We start from the raw sequence: 17,745 nt of genomic DNA on the forward strand, positions 1-17,745 counted from the left end.
AGGCTGATGGAAAACCAGAGTGACTCTAAGTGAGAATGAGGTCGAAGGACAAGCTGATTTTGCAGCACAATAAAATACATAGGAGGGGTTGTAACTATATATTAGGGACTACAGACTAAAACACGCACATGGATTTTTTCACCTTCCAATGGGAAAAAAGGATGAGTGGAGTTTGGATCAAGAGATGCAGATCTCAGAGAAAGACTCTCTTTCTCTGTCTTTTAGCTCATTCCCACTACCATTTAAACTGGATCACAAATTGGGTTGAACCGGTTTATATGACCATGGTTTGAACTTGAACCAAATCGCTGAAGCGATTCAGAGAGTGGGGCCATGCGCTAGACCCATTTAACCCATGTCTTTTTGATGGTGATCTTTTCCCCATTGGAAAAATCAATTCTACTCAAGTGTGAACCAGATGTGGATCGGAATCGATTCAAATTTGCCCTTCGACCAGGTGGAGCGGATTCATTTTGAATTGATTCATTCATCAATGTGAACCAGGAATGGGTTATTTTATTTTATTTTGCAGCAAGAAAATGCAATCGGGGAAACCACACTCTGCTGCTAAACCAATCCATCGATTTGAATCGCAAAGTGATTTACTTGTAAGCAGGAAAGCGGCCTTTGTATTTAACCTCTTCCTAACTTCACTAAAAGTGAAGGAAACACCTCTGGGTGGGACAAAACATAACCTCAATGTTGTCTATGGTGGATTTAAAAATCCCCCCAAAGCAGAAACAGGTCTGTTTAGTACTTGGAAGGGAGACTATCAAGGGTGATGTAGGCAAGCAAACTACCCACGAATAAACCTTACCAAGAAAACCCTACAACAAGGTCTCCATAATTTGGGGTCAACTTGAAGACACCCAACGCCAACCACGGATTCAGTTGGCTCCTTTACTAACATGGCAGGAAGAGTTTCAAATTATGACTCCATCAACCCAAAAAGGAACGGGTGTGCCTTTGACACAGGGTTTAAATTAATTATTCGGTTTGCTTTTATTTCCTAAAAGCTGTCAGAAGAACAAAAGAGGCTCTTCTGATGCACCTTGTCAGAACATGCCAGAGCCATTTTTAGGATGAAGAGCTTCAGCGTGGGTCAAAAGTTTGCAGCTTTTTGGAAATAAAAAGCCCGGAGGAACTAGTTATTTTCTCAGGGTTAAGGGGACATTGATAGCTTTTGGGAGTGGATGAGCGAAACCATGTCATTTTCAGAGGGTTTGGGGACTTTTGTGGTGATATATCACCCGCACATTGGCCTGTGTACCACAACTTCCCCATACCTTTCCATCCCTGAAAGCTCTCACCTCAAGGCTACAGTCCTTCTATGAAAACCATGGAGGTATTGATACTCAAAGGAAAGCTCCAAAGCTCCGTTGAAGTGAACCCAAACACTATGAAATACGTCAAACAATTCTTCGAGATGCGGCTCGTTTCAGTCTAGAACTCATTCTTGGTCCAAATATCCAGGCATAGAGATGATTTTCTTGCATGGTTTGAAGGATGCTTTGGATGCTTATGCCTGTCCTCCTTTATCTACTCAAGTGTTCCTCCACTGTTCAAATCAATAGTGCAGATAGGTCTCATGGCATCAACAAATACAGTTGGCACTCTACATCTGTGGTTTTGACTTTCATGAATTCGATCATTTGGGTTTTGATTAATTAATTAATTAAGTAAGTAAGTAAGTAATGTTTTCTCTAGAAATATCAGTCCTGCCAGAAGTTCACTATAGAGTTGTACTGGAGAACGCAGATGTTCCTAGAGAAAACACTTGTAGGTCCTCCAACGTGATTCTGTGATCAACATCTGGCAGATGTTGAGCATAGAGTTGCACAGGAAGACCTGGAGACCTCTAGAGAAGTGTTCTTTCAGGTAAAAAGGATATATATATATATATATATATATATATATATATATATATATATTTAAATGTGTGTTTTTTCCACATTCATGAGGATCCTTTACCCCTTACCCCAGTGAATGTGGAGGGACCACTGCACAGGTTTATGGATGCCGCCATTCAAATCTGTTACCTTATGCAACAGGGATGAAGTGTCCTTCAGCATTTTCAAATGGGTTACAAAGTAGGGTTTGTGCATTGAACAAAAGACCCAGTTCATATCCTGATTTGGCAATTTGGGAAGGAGAGGGAACTCAATTTGATTTGGGTCCAAAGCTGGATTTTGATGTGGAAGCGGACACGCTCTCCAAACAAGAACATTCAAAAGCAAACAACTGGAGACGCTAGAGTGAATGAGAACAAGTTACATGAGATTGGTTGCAAGAAGATTTATTAGGAGTGCTTTCTTATATCTTGACAGGAGCTGACTGATATAAGATCCCAAGCTAAACCACAATCATTGAGAAAAAGGAATTTACTGAGTTGGAAGAATTAGAAAGCCTGTCATGGACAGATCAAGCCAGTTAATGGGTCTAGAAACAGTTATTTAGAGTAGAGTAGCTCTAGAGTAGGTCCAATCAATCAATCAATCAATCAATCAGTCAAGCAATTAATAATACCCACCTTTAAACTCTATCTATCTATCTATCTATCTATCTATCTATCTATCTATCTATCTATCTAGAGAAAGAGTGTTGATTGGTGCTAATGCAATGAAGAACATGGAAGAATAGGCAATCAAGAAACTGATTTCAGGAGCATATGTTGATCTTCTTTCATCTTGTGATGGATGACTTTGCTGATGGTTTAGTATTGCTTGGGTTCCTGGTAGTATCGACACTGGGAACCACTACCAGTACCTGATGAGCATCTCCATGAACTTGACCCTTGGCATTGGGTTCCAGATGACCCTTGGCTGGAACTCCCAGTTGAACCTTGGCATGGATTCCCAGTTGACCATTGACACTGAGCTCCAGTTGACCCTTGGCTTTGGGCTCCAGTTGATCCTTGGCATCGCATTCCAGTTGACCCTTGACATTGAGTTCCAGTTGATCCTTGGTATCGGGTTCCAGATGACCCTTGACATTGAGTTCCAGTAGACCCTTGACATTGCATTCCAGATGACCCTTGGCATTGAGTTCCAGTTGCTCCTTGGCATCGGGTTCCAGATGACCCTTGCCATTGACCTCCAGATGATCCTTGGCACTGGGTTCCAGATGATCCTTGCCATTCATTTCCAGTTGATCCTTGGCATTGGGTTCTAGATGGCCCTTGACACTGGGTTCCAGTAGACCCTTGGCATTGTATTCCAGATGATCCTTGCCATTGAGTTCCAGTTGATCCTTGGCATCGGGTTCCAGATGATCCTTGCCATTGAGCTTCAGCTGATCTTTGGCATTGGCTTCCAGATGATCCTTGGCACTGAGTCCCAGTTGACCCTTGGCACTGGGTTCCAGTTGACCCCTGATAGGTTGAAGGTGGGCATGGCTTTGAGTATCCTGAAGGGGAGCATGGCTTCACACAGGATGCTGGTGGGCACATGGGAAGTTGCTTGCACTGCTGCTCACGCTGGTAAGACATTATTTTTAGTTTGAGGGAGACCTGGAAAAACAAAGGAAGGGAAGGAGATCACAAATGCCTAACACCAAAGGGTAGACTGGAACTATCTTCTGAGGCAGATATCCATTTGTTTGTACTCTACAAAGTTTCTATCAGAGCAAGGAAATGTTACTTTTCAGACCACAACTTCCAGAATCCAACAGTCAGCATGTCAACTGGCCATGACTTGTCTAAGGCATCTAGTGTCTAGTGTCGTCCATCATACATCATAGCTAACTAAATGGTTCTGGGAAGACCACAGCAAGACATGAAAGTAATCGTGTGATACAGTGATTGTTGTGCCAGACTGGACCTTGGGAAATACTTATTGGGGTAGACTGTGTCTCTACATGGATGCTCCAATCCTAATAGAGCATGACAAATAAGTCCTTATCACTGAACATTCTGCTCCTTACAGTGGCTAAGTATTTTTGGGAAGTACTATGGACCTCTGTCAATCTTGACCCCTGAACCTGCCGAGCCATAATTGGTTTTCAGAGATAGAATGACTCTAAACATGAGCAAATGGTGGTGGTCATGGACAGACAGATCTGTGAGTTCCAGATGGAGCATGCTCTGCAAAACTAGAAGGGACCATGGATATCACATCCCTTAAAAATATAAGTAGATCCCAACACACCTAATGCTTCCCATCTTCATTCTCCACTACACATTTATAGCTGTCACATACCATATTTAACCATCCTAGATCCATCCTATGGAGCCAAGGGTTTTTTAGTTTAATTTAAGACATAAAATTCCTTGCTACAGAGCTTTGGTTCCCTGGACTGTAATTCCCTTAGAAGACAGGGACTGAGGATCAAGTCCATGGAAGCTTGAAACTTAGACAGACACTGTAGTTCAGGAAAGAGCACTAGACCACTCTGTCAGAGAATCTGGATTATTAAACTACAAATCCCAGGATGGATGCAACATTCAGTGAAGCGTACAGTCCAAAGTAGAACTGTTTCCCCATCAACACTGTTATTTCCCTTCAAGTCAACTTTGAATTATGGTAGCCCTATGAATTGACTTATGACATCTGCGGTACTTTGGACATACAGCCGGCCCTCCTTATCCACGGATTCAAGCATCCATGGCTTAGAAATATTTAGAAAAAGGTATAAATTCCAAATAGCAAACCTTAATTTTGCCAGTTTACATTAAGTATACAATTTTGTCCTTGTATTTAATGGGACTTGAGCATCCATGGATTTTAGTATCCACAGGGGATCCTGGAACCAAACCCCAGTGGATAACAAGGGCCCACATGAGATGATGCGACTTATTGGAAAAGATGATAAGGTCATAGGCAAATAGGAAAACCACATTATGGATGGATAGAAAGAAACCACCGCTGCCTGACTCTACAAGACATGAGCAGAGCATTTGATGGCTGGGGTTCTTGGAAGTCTCTTATTCATAGGATCACCATAAATCTGATCCATGCATTACTTGAGAAATATGAATGAGAATCTCCCAACATTTGGATCTGCTATCCACTGCTTAGTGAAATAATTCACTAAGATTCACTAAAAAAGGAGGAAAACACAACCAACGGTCAACTTACCCAACACAGAGAGCGGACAGAGATCCAAAAGTGTAGAAGCGAAGGATGGTTTGGAGACTCTAGGAAGGCAAGGGCTTTAATAGGGCTTCAGTTCCTACCCTCCCAGGAAACAGATATGATGAATCTACACTGACTTAAGATTGACACAGCTCAGATCCACTCTGCTGTCATCACTTGGGCTTCTTATGATGGGCATGAGTTCATTTCTTTTTGGGAAACACCCTTTCTCAGATATCTGTCCCATTTAATAAGAATATATATCCCGTCTTTAACAGGACTGAAAGATAAGATAGATTCTGATAATGGTGGATGAAGCCTAATGACAGAGCAATGTTGCCAAACCACTACCTAAATGTGTTCATTTCTACCCAGGATTTGGTGTATGTTCATCTCTTGACAAAACCATGCTGGAGAATCAACCAGGATGGTACTCCTAGTCTTTGGTCTTCCAAATGTTCGAGACGTCAGTTCTCAGGGACTCCAGCTAATATGACCAAGGCCAAGAACTGTAGGAGTTGAAATCCTGAACATCTGGAGAACCAAGGTTTGAAAGTCACTGAAGTAGACATATTTCCCATCATGCACGAGGCTTCAGAGCGGTTCTCAATCTGTGGGTCATGACTACTTTGGAGGTCGAGCGACCCTTTCACAGGGGTCCCATAAGACCATCGGAAAACCCATTGTTCCAATGGTCTTAGGAACCGAGACACCGCTCCTCTATCCAAGGGGTCACCACAACATGAGGAACTGTATTAAAAGATCATGACATTAGGAAGGTTGAAAACCACTGGTATAGATCAAGGGAAGTAATAGTGCCACACTATTCTGCTTGGGTCAGGCCTCACCTGGACTGCTGTGTCTAGTTTTGGACACCACAATTCAAAAAGGGTATTGACAAGCTGGAGCGTTTCCAGAGGAGGTTCATCAAAATGGTGAAGGGTCTGGAAACCATGCCCTATGAGGAATGTCTTAGGGAGCTGGGTATGTTTAGCCTGGAGAAGAGAAGGTTAAGAGGTGATATGATAGCCCTGCTTAAGTATTTGAAGGGGTGTCATACTGAGGAGGGAGCAAGCTTGTTTTCTGCTGCTTCAGAGAACAGGACCTGGAACAATGGATGGAAGCTACAGGAAAAGAGATTCAAACTCAACATTAGGAGGAACTTCTTGACAGTAAGGGCTGTTAGACAGTGGAAGACATTCCATTGGAAAGTGGTGGAGTCTCCTTCTTTGGAGGTCTTTAAACAGAGGTTGGATGGCTATCTGTCACAGGGAGTGCTTGGATTGTGTATCCTGCAAGGTTGGATTTGATGGCCCTTGGGGTCTCTTCCAACTCTATGAGTCTATGACAGCCATTTCATTGTGACATTTTCTCCTTCTAGGGGTGCATCTAAATTGCACCATCCTGCAGAATCCTGGGATTTGGGAAGTATACACACATCAAATGAAGGAGTCCTAGGTGTGAATAATTTTCAACATCTCCCTCCCTTCAATGGTGGAAATTTGAAAACTTGATGAAAATGTTGTCAAGGAGAGGGGACTTTTAATCGGGGTGCATTAGGTTGGTTAGATCCTTCCTTTTACTCCCCAACCCTAGCTATGCTCTTGGCTTCTCCTATGGTATAATGACACCTTATTCATTATATGTGAAGTCGAAGGCTTTCATGGGTGGCATCCATAGTTTTTTGTGGGTTTTTTGGGCTATGCAGCCATGTTCTAGAAGAGTTTATTCCTGATGATTCTTCAGCATCTTCATTCTCTGAAGATGAAAACCACAAATGCTGGTGAAACTTTGGGAATAAACTTTTTTATTTATTGTATCTTATTCAAGCATGTTACAACATGGGCCACTTCGGTCTTGGCTAGCCTCCAGTCTGTAGGGCTTTTGCCTTTGGAACCCTTCCTGCCATGTATTTTGGGAGTGGTCCAGTTGGCTCCCACATCTTGAGATCATGACGGGAAGGCTATGCCCATAATCCTAGGCTTGGTCCATTGGAGCTTTACCAGACAGGATGACGGGGTTTTTTTAAATACTACTTTGGCCCATTGTTCAGTGATCTATCAAGACTTCAATTAAAGCGAACATGTCGTTCTTGGAAAGGGTGGTTTCCTTTCTTCCCTTTTTTTGTGTCAAAATAGAGACTTTGGGTTCAAAAAGCGTTGTCAGAGTCAGCAGGGTGGACTCTCCTTATGTCAATCTTTGCTGACTCCAGGGTCATCATCATCATCTCTGTTTCTTGATGAGTTGGTGCTTGAAGGACCTATAAAAGACCTCTTCTTTTTGCTCTCGGCAAGCTATTCCTCTTCCCTTCTACATTTGCCTTTGCCATCGCATTGTGGGGTAAGTTAACTCTTTGCTATATTTTCCTATTGTCAGGAGGCTTCCATCTTGAGAAGGAGACCTTCACAAAGATTGTAGCAAGAGTCCATGGGGCCATCAAACAACAAATATTAGGGGTAATGGATAGAGATAAAGTCTTTTTGGTGGTCCATACTAAGGAAATAATATAAGAAATAGATGATTGAAAGGACCAATACAAATTTCACGCAGTGACAATTTTGGGTAAAGATTTATTCAAAAGTATAAATTATATAATGGTTATACAGAATTGGAAATGAAACTAGGAAGCATCAGGATCAATATGTTATTATATAATGAATGACATACACATATATTTTAGATATCAGGTTGTTTTATTATTACGTCATCCATACAATTATATTGTACTGTTATAATAATAATTTTATATATATATATATATATATATATATATATATATATATATATAAATATATATATATATTAGAGGTAGATGACCAGGACAAAGTCCCTTTGTAAAAAATATTTCTAATTTTTCTCATCCTCACTGAGATAATAATTATTATAATTGCATTTAATATTGTTATTACATTTATTTAGATCCTACTTTCCCCCCCAAAAATTGGAAGAAAGGATGTCTCAACACATCTAATGATAATAATAATAATAATAATAATAATAATAATAATAATAATAATAATAATTTATTTATATCTGGCCTCTTCCTGTGGGATCGAGGCGTGATAATATATAATACAATAATACTTGACATCTTAGCCGATTTTTTGATGTCTTTAAAAATGTGCATGGAGGGGTTTCTTGAAAATAATTAGTTTGCATGGAAAGATAAAAATGGTCTGAAACCTAGTGATAATTTGAGCTAGAATAAACCTATTGAATCACATGGGAAACCATAAGCCAACACTAAAGTATATCCCATTGATTTAACTTCGTAAGACTGCCAAGATGGTTTAGTGCCTCTATTTTGCACAGAATGTATCTTCTCTGCATGAATAAAATTGTTTTGCATAAGTGCCCAAATGTGAAAAGGCATCCAATGATCTGTAAAATCACAGCTGTGGTTACGTTTCTTGTAATTTCATCCAACCGGGTGAAATTTTTCATGCCAAAGATTTACATGGTTATGTTATTGGTGATTGGATATTATAGACAGACGTTTGTTTAAGCTATGTAATTCTTAATTAATTTTATTCTTAAAGGAAGCCACAATTAATTCAAAGCAATTTTCTTCCTGCTGTAAGAAAGTTTTCAAAAACCACATATTTCAAGGCTTACTCAGTATTCAGGACCTAATCTCTGCAAAAGACAAACAATTCTCATGTGGTTCCTTTACACAGAAGACAGCATTTTCTGCAAAGAAGATAACATTTCTATGCAGAAATATCATTTCCTTGGCAGAAAATGCCATTTTGTGTACAAAAATAAACACATGCACAGAAGTCCCGAATTGCAAAGATTTAGTCTCAGTCTAGGATTCTTCTCATTGGGGTTGTTCAGCACAAGAAAGCATGTTTTGGGAGCATTTTTGGAACATCCTCTTCTTTCCTAGTTCTTTGTGCAGAAAAATGAAGTGCATTTCTGTACAGTTAATTTTCCAGAATATTTTAGGATACAAAAACACAGGATTCCCGCACAGAAACATACAATGTTCGACAGTGGAATGCACTCCTTCCTCGGAGTATAATGGAGTCTCCTTCCTTGGAGGTCTTTAAGCAGAAGCTGGATGGCCATCTGTCGATGGGGATGCTTTGATCGTGAGTTCCTGCATGGAAGAATAGGGTTGGACTGGATGGCCCTTCTTGGGGTCTCTTCCAACTCTATGATTCTATGGAGCTTATTGCACAGCCCCTTGGGATGCTCCTGGCATGGAACTAAAGGGGGTGGGATGGGAACAGAATGGGGGCTATCACGCAATTTATCACATGCTGGAACACCACTGACACCTCCGGAAGTTCCCATTCCGTTCCCGATCCTTCCCAGAGGAGGTAATTTTCAGGAACGCTTCTGAACCGTTCCTGAAAATCGCCTCCTCTGGGAAGGATCGGGAACGGAATGGGAACCTCCGGCAGCATCGGCAGAATTCTGGCATACGATAAATGCATTATAGCCCCCATTCTGTTCCCATCCCGCCCCCTTTAATTCCGCTCCGGGAGCATCCCAGGGCGCTGTGCGATAACCTCCACTGATTCTATGATTCTCCTGCAGCATTCAAGTATGAGAATTGGTTCTCTTTGCATACAAAGATAACATAGGCCCTATTTAGACAGGCCTTTGCGGCACCCCTGTCATGTGCTAGGGGTTGGCCGAGGGTGCACCGCCCATACACGCCTCACCCCTAGCACGTGACAAGGGTGTCAAAATGGCGGCACCCTATACACACGGGCACCACCATTTTGATGCGACGGACGCTTAGTGTTCGCACATCATGCCCCCATAAGGATGTCACAAGTGTGCCATTGGTGCACTGTGACGTCCTTATGGAGTGGTTTGTCAGCTGTGGTTCCTTTGCACAGCAAAACAAGGCGCGGACAGACCACCCTTTTTGGGCAGTCTGTATCCTGCCATAGTCAAACAATCACACTCTTCCTGTATGCTCTTCTGCAATTTGACCCTTCATTTCTTCTCAGGTTTCCCTAGACCCAAATAAAATGTCTCATCAGCACCAGCAACAGTGCAAGCAGCCTCCCGCCTGCCCACCAACCTCCTGTGTGACTACTTTCGATTGCTCAAAGCCATGCCCACCACCAGGATGCCACGGGTCCACTGACATTCAGTGTCCAGGCTCAACCGGAAGGCCATGCCAAGGGTCAACTGGAAGTTCAGGGCAGTGCTCACCACCACCGTGCCATGGGTCAATTGACATTCACTGCCCAGGATCCACCGGAAGTCCCTGCCAAGGGTCGACTGGATGTTCAAGTCAATGCCCGTCGGGCCAAAATGATGGCCCTCAACATTGTCATCCCCACCAAGAACCGAAGCAATGCTAAGCTCCTCCTGGCCGGTTCCACCACCGCAAATGGAAATACCTAAATAATGTTAATAAATCCTCTGAAACGATTTCTCATGTTTGTACTTTTTCTTTGAATTTTTAATTCATATCTAGACCCTTTCCTCCTGAAGTGGTTTCATGTGTCTATTTAGGCAACCCTCCAAAGGGCCGCTATACATCTGCTCAAGGGATATTGTAGGCAATATGTGAAAGGTCCCCTTAGAACCCTTCCTTAAGTTACACACTCCCACAACAAACCCACATGCATCTCAACCGTAAAATAAGGCAATAATTGTTATTGTCTTATTTTATGGCTGTAACCCGCTTCGATCCCTCGGGGAGAGGCAGGCTATAAATAATAATAATAATAATAATAATAATAATAATAATTTTCCTCTGCAATTCTTCTCAAAATGGCAATGGGAAGTAATATCACTTCCTTTCCTGTTACCATGTTGAGAGGGACTGCAGAGGATTTTACATGGATGCTCATAACACGGGGTCCTTATATATATGCGCATAACACAGGGTCCTTTCCTGTAACCATGTTGAGAGGGACTGCAGAGGAATATATATATATATATATATATATATATATATATATATATGCGCGCATAACACAGGGTTCTGGGTTGCCTCTGTGAAGATAATTTTTGTGTGCTTTCACATATTATATTATTATTATTATTATTATTATTATTATTATTATTATTATTATCCCATAAAACGTAACCAGGGAGGCTTACAGGATTAAAATACACAATCCATTTGAGGCATGTTGGGAATTTTGGGAACCGGTGGGAGGTTCGGGGGCCACATGTGGCCCATGGGCCTCGTAAACAGAGTCCGTATCCCCTCCCAAGAGAAGTATTGGACTTTCTCCAACATGCCAGACCTTTTCAGACCATGGCAGGTTTCAGATGTCAATATCCAGATCTCAGGAATAACACATCACATGTAATGTAACCACCTGCTGACAATTGCATGTGTTTGTGTGTGTCGAGAGGGCACAATAAAGTCACTTTTCAAAAGGAATGCATTCAGTAGAAATGATGCTACTGTGACATGAATAGTGTTTTCAAAGTTACTTCTAAAGGTATTTCAAGACATTTGAATTTTCCATAGCTTGTAACGCGGGCGCGCTTTAAGCGAACTTGAGCGTACGTGCTCAAGCCGTGGGGAGTGCATGGGGCGCAAGGGATGGCGCATCCCATTCAAATGAATGGGGTGTGCTCCTGTGGCGCCCCACACGTTCTGTGTATGAGCCCCATTCAAATGAATGGGGCTCCAGCATACATGGAATTAGCCTTACACGGGGGGGGGGGGGGGTCCACAACGGATTCTCGCATAACGCAAGGGCCCACTGTACTATCCTTTCCTCTCTTCTAAGTTTGGGAGAATAAAGGTAACAGAATGAAAATCAGGTGAAGAAGTTACTATCCTGGCATGTCAGTGCTTGCCATGACTGTTCCCTTGGCCAATTCCTCCTCATTCTCCATGACAAGAGTGCAAATATTCAGCTCTCATAATTCCTGACTGTTGACCATGGACTTTATCAAAAGTGGGAAAATCAGGGGATTCAAAAGGCATTATCCAGGGAAAGTCACACAATTGCGGCTAAGATTATCACACACATTGCGATTAGAGTGGGGTTATCCAGGGAATAACCAACAACAAATAATTCACTGGATTTCCCTGTGAGTGATTTGTTGCTGGTTATTCCCTGATTATTCCCAAGATAAGCCCTCTGTAATCATGACATGTGTGATAATCTTAGCCGCCATTGCGTGATTTCCCCTGGATAATGCCTTTTGAATCCTCCAATTTCCTCCGTGTGATAAAGCCCCATGATGCCAGCCACAGATGCTGGCGAAATGTCAGGAATAAAACTCTTCTAGGACATGGTCACATAGTCCAAAAAAACCCACAAGAAACTATGGATGCCGGCCATGAAAGCCTTTGACTTCACAAAGTCCCATGTTGTCTGGCGCTTTTGAGATCTGAAGTCCAAAACAAATAGAGGACCAAAGGTTGGGAACCACAGATCAAAAGGATGACGCAAAGGAAAAATGATGCCAAAGAAGTTAGCAAATTCTGGCAGGCATAACTGTTTGTGCCTCACCCCAAACTGTTTGATGGTTGAGGAGCTGTGGATCCTTGAATCCATGGAGAAGGAATCTGTGTGGATACAGAGGGCAAACTATATACACATTATAATGCAACAAGAGTTACCTTCTGAATAAAATCTACAGTTCTGCTCAGATTAGGACTCACATTATGGTCCCTGGTGAGGAATATTTTGAGCTGTTTTATGCATTTGTGAAGTCGAAGGCTTTCATGGCCTGCATCCATAGTTTTTTGTGGGTTTTTCGGGCTACATGGCCATGTTCCAGAAGAGTTTATTCTTGATGTTTCGCCTGCATCTGTGGCTGGCATCTTCAGAGAAGATCCTATAGATGGTGGTGAAACGTCAGGAATAAACTCTTCTAGAACATGGCCACGTAGCCCAAAACACCCACAAAAAAGTATTTTATGCATGTTTGTCACTGTTTCCATACTACCTGAGGAGACATAGAAATAAAACACAGGTAGAAATAAAGCACCACATTCATTGTCTTGGCTGGATCCTGTGGAATCCTGGGATTTGTAGTTCGGTGAGGTATTCGGCCTGGGCTGTTAAAGAGGTTGGGCGTCTCACCAAACTACCAACTTCGGCCTGGTCTGCCAAAGAGCCATCCCAGGATTCTGTGCGAAAGTGGTGTCAAACTGATTTATTTTTGCAGTGTGGATATACCCCCAGGGCTCATAGAGGTCGCTCGGTCATAGAGTTGCCATTGGTCAGTGATGGTGAACCTATGGCACGCGTGCCAGAGGTGGCACTCAGAGCCCTCTTTGTGGGCACATGTGCCACCGTCCCAGCACAGAGTTTGCCAGAGTTTGTTACTAGAAAGCCAGAGGGACATGGCACTTTGCAATAAATAAGTGGGTTTTGGGTTGCAGTTTGGGCACTCGGCCTCGAAAAGGTTCACCATCACTGCCATAGGTTAAAGCCTGCTTGACAACAAACAACCACAACACACTTAGAATTTTATGTTGGGGAGTTCTAAGGAGTCATCAAATTAAAAAAGGATTTAATAAGATGTAGCTACAGCAGTTAAAATGAAGCCATAGTGCTATAGCTGTGTAGTATGAAAGGGCAGCACTGGGTAGTATTCATATACTTTTCATGTGTGTCTCTTCTCTCTTCTTGTCGACTGTCAACTGAAATGAACAATCATATATTCATTTATTTATGTTGGCGAGCACTGGATGTTTCTTGGAGAAGGAAAGGAGATGAGGAGACGGTCTGGAAAGAAACAGCAGTCAAACCGGCTTGGGCAATTAAATGTTATATTCCCCAAACCGAGTAGAAATTAGGGAGTAGCCCTCAGAGTTCACACTAAGTTATTTAATAGAACATAGAATAGAATGGGCACAAACAGAGACATATCAAAAACAAAACATGGTACTTCTTGCTTAAATGTTTTATTTTTTAAAGTTTGGAATAATAGGTTCTATCAGTATAATCCAAAGATCATCCACAGATAGGTTAACTATAAGTACAGTAAGGCCATGAGATCGGCACCTTTGTGGTGCTACATTTCCACTATGAAGTAGGTAATTACCTCCAATAGTCTCACCATGCGGAAGTAGACCCACAAAATCAGCTTTGTTTCTGTAATTATACCTTAATTAAATTCGCAGTAAAAACCATGGAGGCATGCTTAGAACCAAATAGTTTTGGAAATTTAATGTGCTGGCCTGGATTGCAATCGTTAATAAGTGCGTTTCGCTAGGCTGAAGAAACCATTGATAGAGCCAAATAACCAGTTTCCATCTCTGAGATGGGACATTCGGTTTTAGAAAGATCAAGTAAATATAGAAACAATTTAAACATAAATATCTCAATGGAGATTTAGTGATTTACTCTGATTAGCACGTGGACGGCAGTTCATACATATTAAGAGAACTGTTTCTTTCATTCTAGCATTTAAGGAACAAAAGGATGAGGTATGTTTAACATTGTAAAAGGAAACCAGGTGGGGAGAAAAGATGGGGAGAAAAGATTTCCTTCTCCAATACTTTCTTCTTGCTTGCTTACTTGCTCTGGTGTGGCCAAGTGCATGGTTGTTTCTTCTGCTGGTGAGCAATGGGAGATGGGCATTTTGTTGCTGGTGGGGAACATGGAGCCGGCTCCTTGCAGGGAGTTGGCTCCTTGCAGGGAGTTGGCTCCTTGCAAGGAGTTGGCTCCTTGCAGGGAGGCTGTGGGCATGGAGTTGGAATGACCACTATCGGTGGTTGCTTGCATGATGGCTTCTCTTGAGGACACGGAGTTGGCTCTGGGCAGCAAGGGTTTGGGACAACCACTATTGGTGGCTCCTTGCAAGGCTGCTTCTCCTGAGGGCAAGGGACTGGCTCTGGTTGCGGGCAGCATGGGTTTGGGACAACCACAACTGGAGGCTTTTTGCATGCTGGTTTCTCTTGGGGGCACGGAGTTGGCTCTGGACAGCATGGGTTTGGGACAACCACTGTTGGTGGCTCCTTGCAAGGTGGTGCTTTGCAAGGCTGTTTCTCCTGAGGGCAAGGAACTGGTTGTGGGCAGCATGGATTTGGGACAACCACAATTGGAGGCTCCTTGCATGGTGGCTTCTCTTCAGGACATGGAGTTGGCTCTGGACAGCAAGGGTTTGGGACAATCACTATTGGTGGTTGCTTGCAAGGCTGCTTCTCCTGAGGGCAAGGTTGTGGGCAGCATGGATTTGGGACAACCACAACTGGAGTTTCCTTGCATGGTGGCTTCTCTTGAGGACACGGAGTTGGCTCTGGGCAGCATGGAGGTGGTACAACAACTCTTGGTGGTTCTTTGCATGGAGACTTCTTCTCAGGACATGGTATTGGATCTGGACATGGAGTAGGAATGACCACTATTGGTGGCTGCTTGCATGGAGGCTTCTCTTGGCAGCAAGGTATTGGCTCTGGACACGGTGTTGGGACAACCACTACTGGTGTCTCCTTGCAGGGTTGCTTCTTCTCTGGGCATGGAGCTGGCTCTGGACATGGGCATGGAGTTGGGACAACCACTACTGGGGGCTTCTCTTGAGGGCATGGTCTTGGCTCTGGGCAGCATGGATTGGGCACCACCACTACTGGTGGCTCCTTGCATGGTGGTGGTCCCGCTGGGCTACATGGTTTCGGCTGAGGACAGATCACCGGAGGACAAGTGATGGTCTGCTTGCACTGGTGTGGCTCTGGAGGACATTGTGGGATCTTCACCTCTGGTGGGCATGGAGATGGCTCTGGATGTTTCTTGCACAATGCTGGTGGCAAGGTGTGTGTTTGCTTGCACTGATGCTGGTTGTTAAAGGAAGCCATTTTTCTTGTCTTTTCTCTTTTCACTGAAGTCCCAAAGAGCTAGCCTGTAGGGTAGAGGAAAAAGGGGTTTACATACAGTCCACACACCCTGTAATACCTGTACATAGAAGCAAAGAACTTGCATTCTCCTAACCTCACCTCTTCATGAACATAGGAAGCCACTCTTCTATTGAGTCAGATCCGTGGTCCATCAAGCTCAACATTATCTACACTGATAGGTAGTGAGTCTTCAGGGTTTCAGACAAGAATCTGTCCTAGTCTTACCTGAAAACACTGGGAATTGAATCTAGGACCATCTGCATGCAAAGCAAGCACTCTAAACATGGTCTATATGCTTGAACTGAGGGTATAGGTGGTCTTTAGCCATAGAAGGACTCATTAGGCCCTTGACCATCCAAATGCACAGGTTGGCTCCACCATGACCAGAGGCTTTGAAGGGACACATATATCCTGGTTCCCCCTTAGAACTCTTCTAGGTCAAGAATATGAAACCTGCCATTTCTGTGCATTCCATCCTAAAATAAGATGTTGCAAACATGGGGAAAGTCCAAGGAAAGACAGCTGAAATTATCCAGGATTTCCACCAATGTCATGCTTTGCAGATGTGCTTGACTACAATTCCTATTGGGTCAAAGCTCTATGAGAGTTGTAGTCCAACATAGGTGGGCCTCTGGCCAAGAAAGGTCTCTGCACTACAGTTAATTGGCAATAATCCTTTAAAATAAAATTAGTTAGAATTCAAAATCTTCCAAAGAAATTGATTTGCACCCTAGTCAAGGCCCTTCTCCTTTTTCTTTCCCCTCCTCCTTATAAAAAGCACATGGAACTCCCAGTATATGTGATGATAACTACTGGGGAATGTGGCTTTATTTGCAAAGGAAATGGACTCTATCGTGGCAGAATGGGAACAAAACTGGAAAGAGGGACGTCTGTCTCCTCGCCTAGAAGAGGATTAAAGGTAAGTTCTTGACCTGGGATAAATGCATGCAAGCTGGGCTTGTCCTACATCACTTGGGACTGTGTGGGAGGATATCATTTTGCAATGATTAATATTTATGCAAAAGACTCATAATATCAGAAGACCTGGAACACCAAAGTAACAATAACAGGCTATTGCAAGAACCGAACGCCTCATGCATGGATGAGAATGGAAGCCTAGTCTTCCAAGAAGACCTGGGAGGAACAACTGAGGGGGGTGGGTATGTTTAGCTTGGAGAGGAGAAAGAATGAGAGGCGACATGATAGCTATCTTAAAATTTCTGAAGGGTTGTCATATAAAGAATGGAGCCAACTTGTTGTCTGCTGCTCCAGAGATTAGCATATGACCAAATGGATTCCAAGAAGAAAGTGATCCCTACTAAATATTAGGAACAACGTCTTGTTAGTAAGAGCTGTTTGGCAATGGAATGCACTGCCATGGAAGGTGGTGGACTCACAACCTTCAAATACATGTTGAATAGACATTTCTACTTTAGTTGCATAGCAAAGGGTAGGATTGGATGGACTTTGTGGTCCCTTCCTATGCTAAGATTCATTGGTTTTATTAGTCTGTGTCTACTCCAAGATAAGACCCCTTGAGTTCAATGAAACGTAGCTAAAATCAGCATAATTGTCCATATGTGGTTCCGTTTATCACACAATTATAGCATTATGATTCTACTTTAACTGCCATGGCAACACTCTACAGGGAATGTAGTTGGTTGAGGCACCAGAGATCATAGACTCATAGAGGTGGAAGCAGCCCCATAGGTCACCAACTCTACCCGCCACATCAATGCAAGAACTCCAACTAGAGCAACGGTTCTCAACCTTTGGTTCTCTAGATTTTTGAGACTTCAACTCCCAGAATTCCCGAACAATGAACATACTGACTGGGACAGCTGGGAATTGAAGTCCAAAACATCTGGAGGCCCAAAGGTTGAGAACCACTGA

The 17,745-nt window shown here is 42.9% G+C and overlaps 1 protein-coding gene across 1 annotated transcript; it reads right to left on the bottom strand.

The window, feature by feature from the left end:
- Positions 1 to 14,538: 14,538 nt before the first annotated feature.
- LOC149301836 (uncharacterized) lies at positions 14,539 to 15,813 on the bottom strand. The gene is made up of 3 exons (XM_089482771.1): positions 15,715 to 15,813; positions 14,632 to 15,465; positions 14,539 to 14,580 (listed from the first exon to the last, which is right to left on the bottom strand). Exons 1-3 carry the CDS (start codon positions 15,811 to 15,813, stop codon positions 14,539 to 14,541), a joined length of 975 nt encoding a protein of 324 aa, XP_089338897.1.
- Between the last annotated feature and the right edge of the window lie 1,932 nt (positions 15,814 to 17,745).

Source organism: Sceloporus occidentalis, unplaced genomic scaffold (assembly GCF_023333645.1).
Source record: "Sceloporus occidentalis isolate IW3139 unplaced genomic scaffold, rSceOcc1.0.p SCAF_20, whole genome shotgun sequence".
Classification (NCBI taxonomy): Eukaryota; Metazoa; Chordata; class Lepidosauria; order Squamata; family Phrynosomatidae; genus Sceloporus; species Sceloporus occidentalis.

What these genes read in the sequence shown, in the direction of transcription:
- LOC149301836 (XM_089482771.1), bottom strand. Translation starts at nt 15,813, where the DNA reads ATGGCTTCCTTTAACAACCAGCATCAGTGCAAGCAAACACACACCTTG. An exon ending in CATCTCCATGCCCACCAGAG is followed by an intron (nt 15,466 to 15,714) that starts GTGAAGATCCCA and finishes CCAGAGAAGAAG; the next exon opens with CAACCCTGCAAGGAGACACC. An exon ending in CAACTCCCTGCAAGGAGCCG is followed by an intron (nt 14,581 to 14,631) that starts GCTCCATGTTCC and finishes ATTGCTCACCAG; the next exon opens with CAGAAGAAACAACCATGCAC.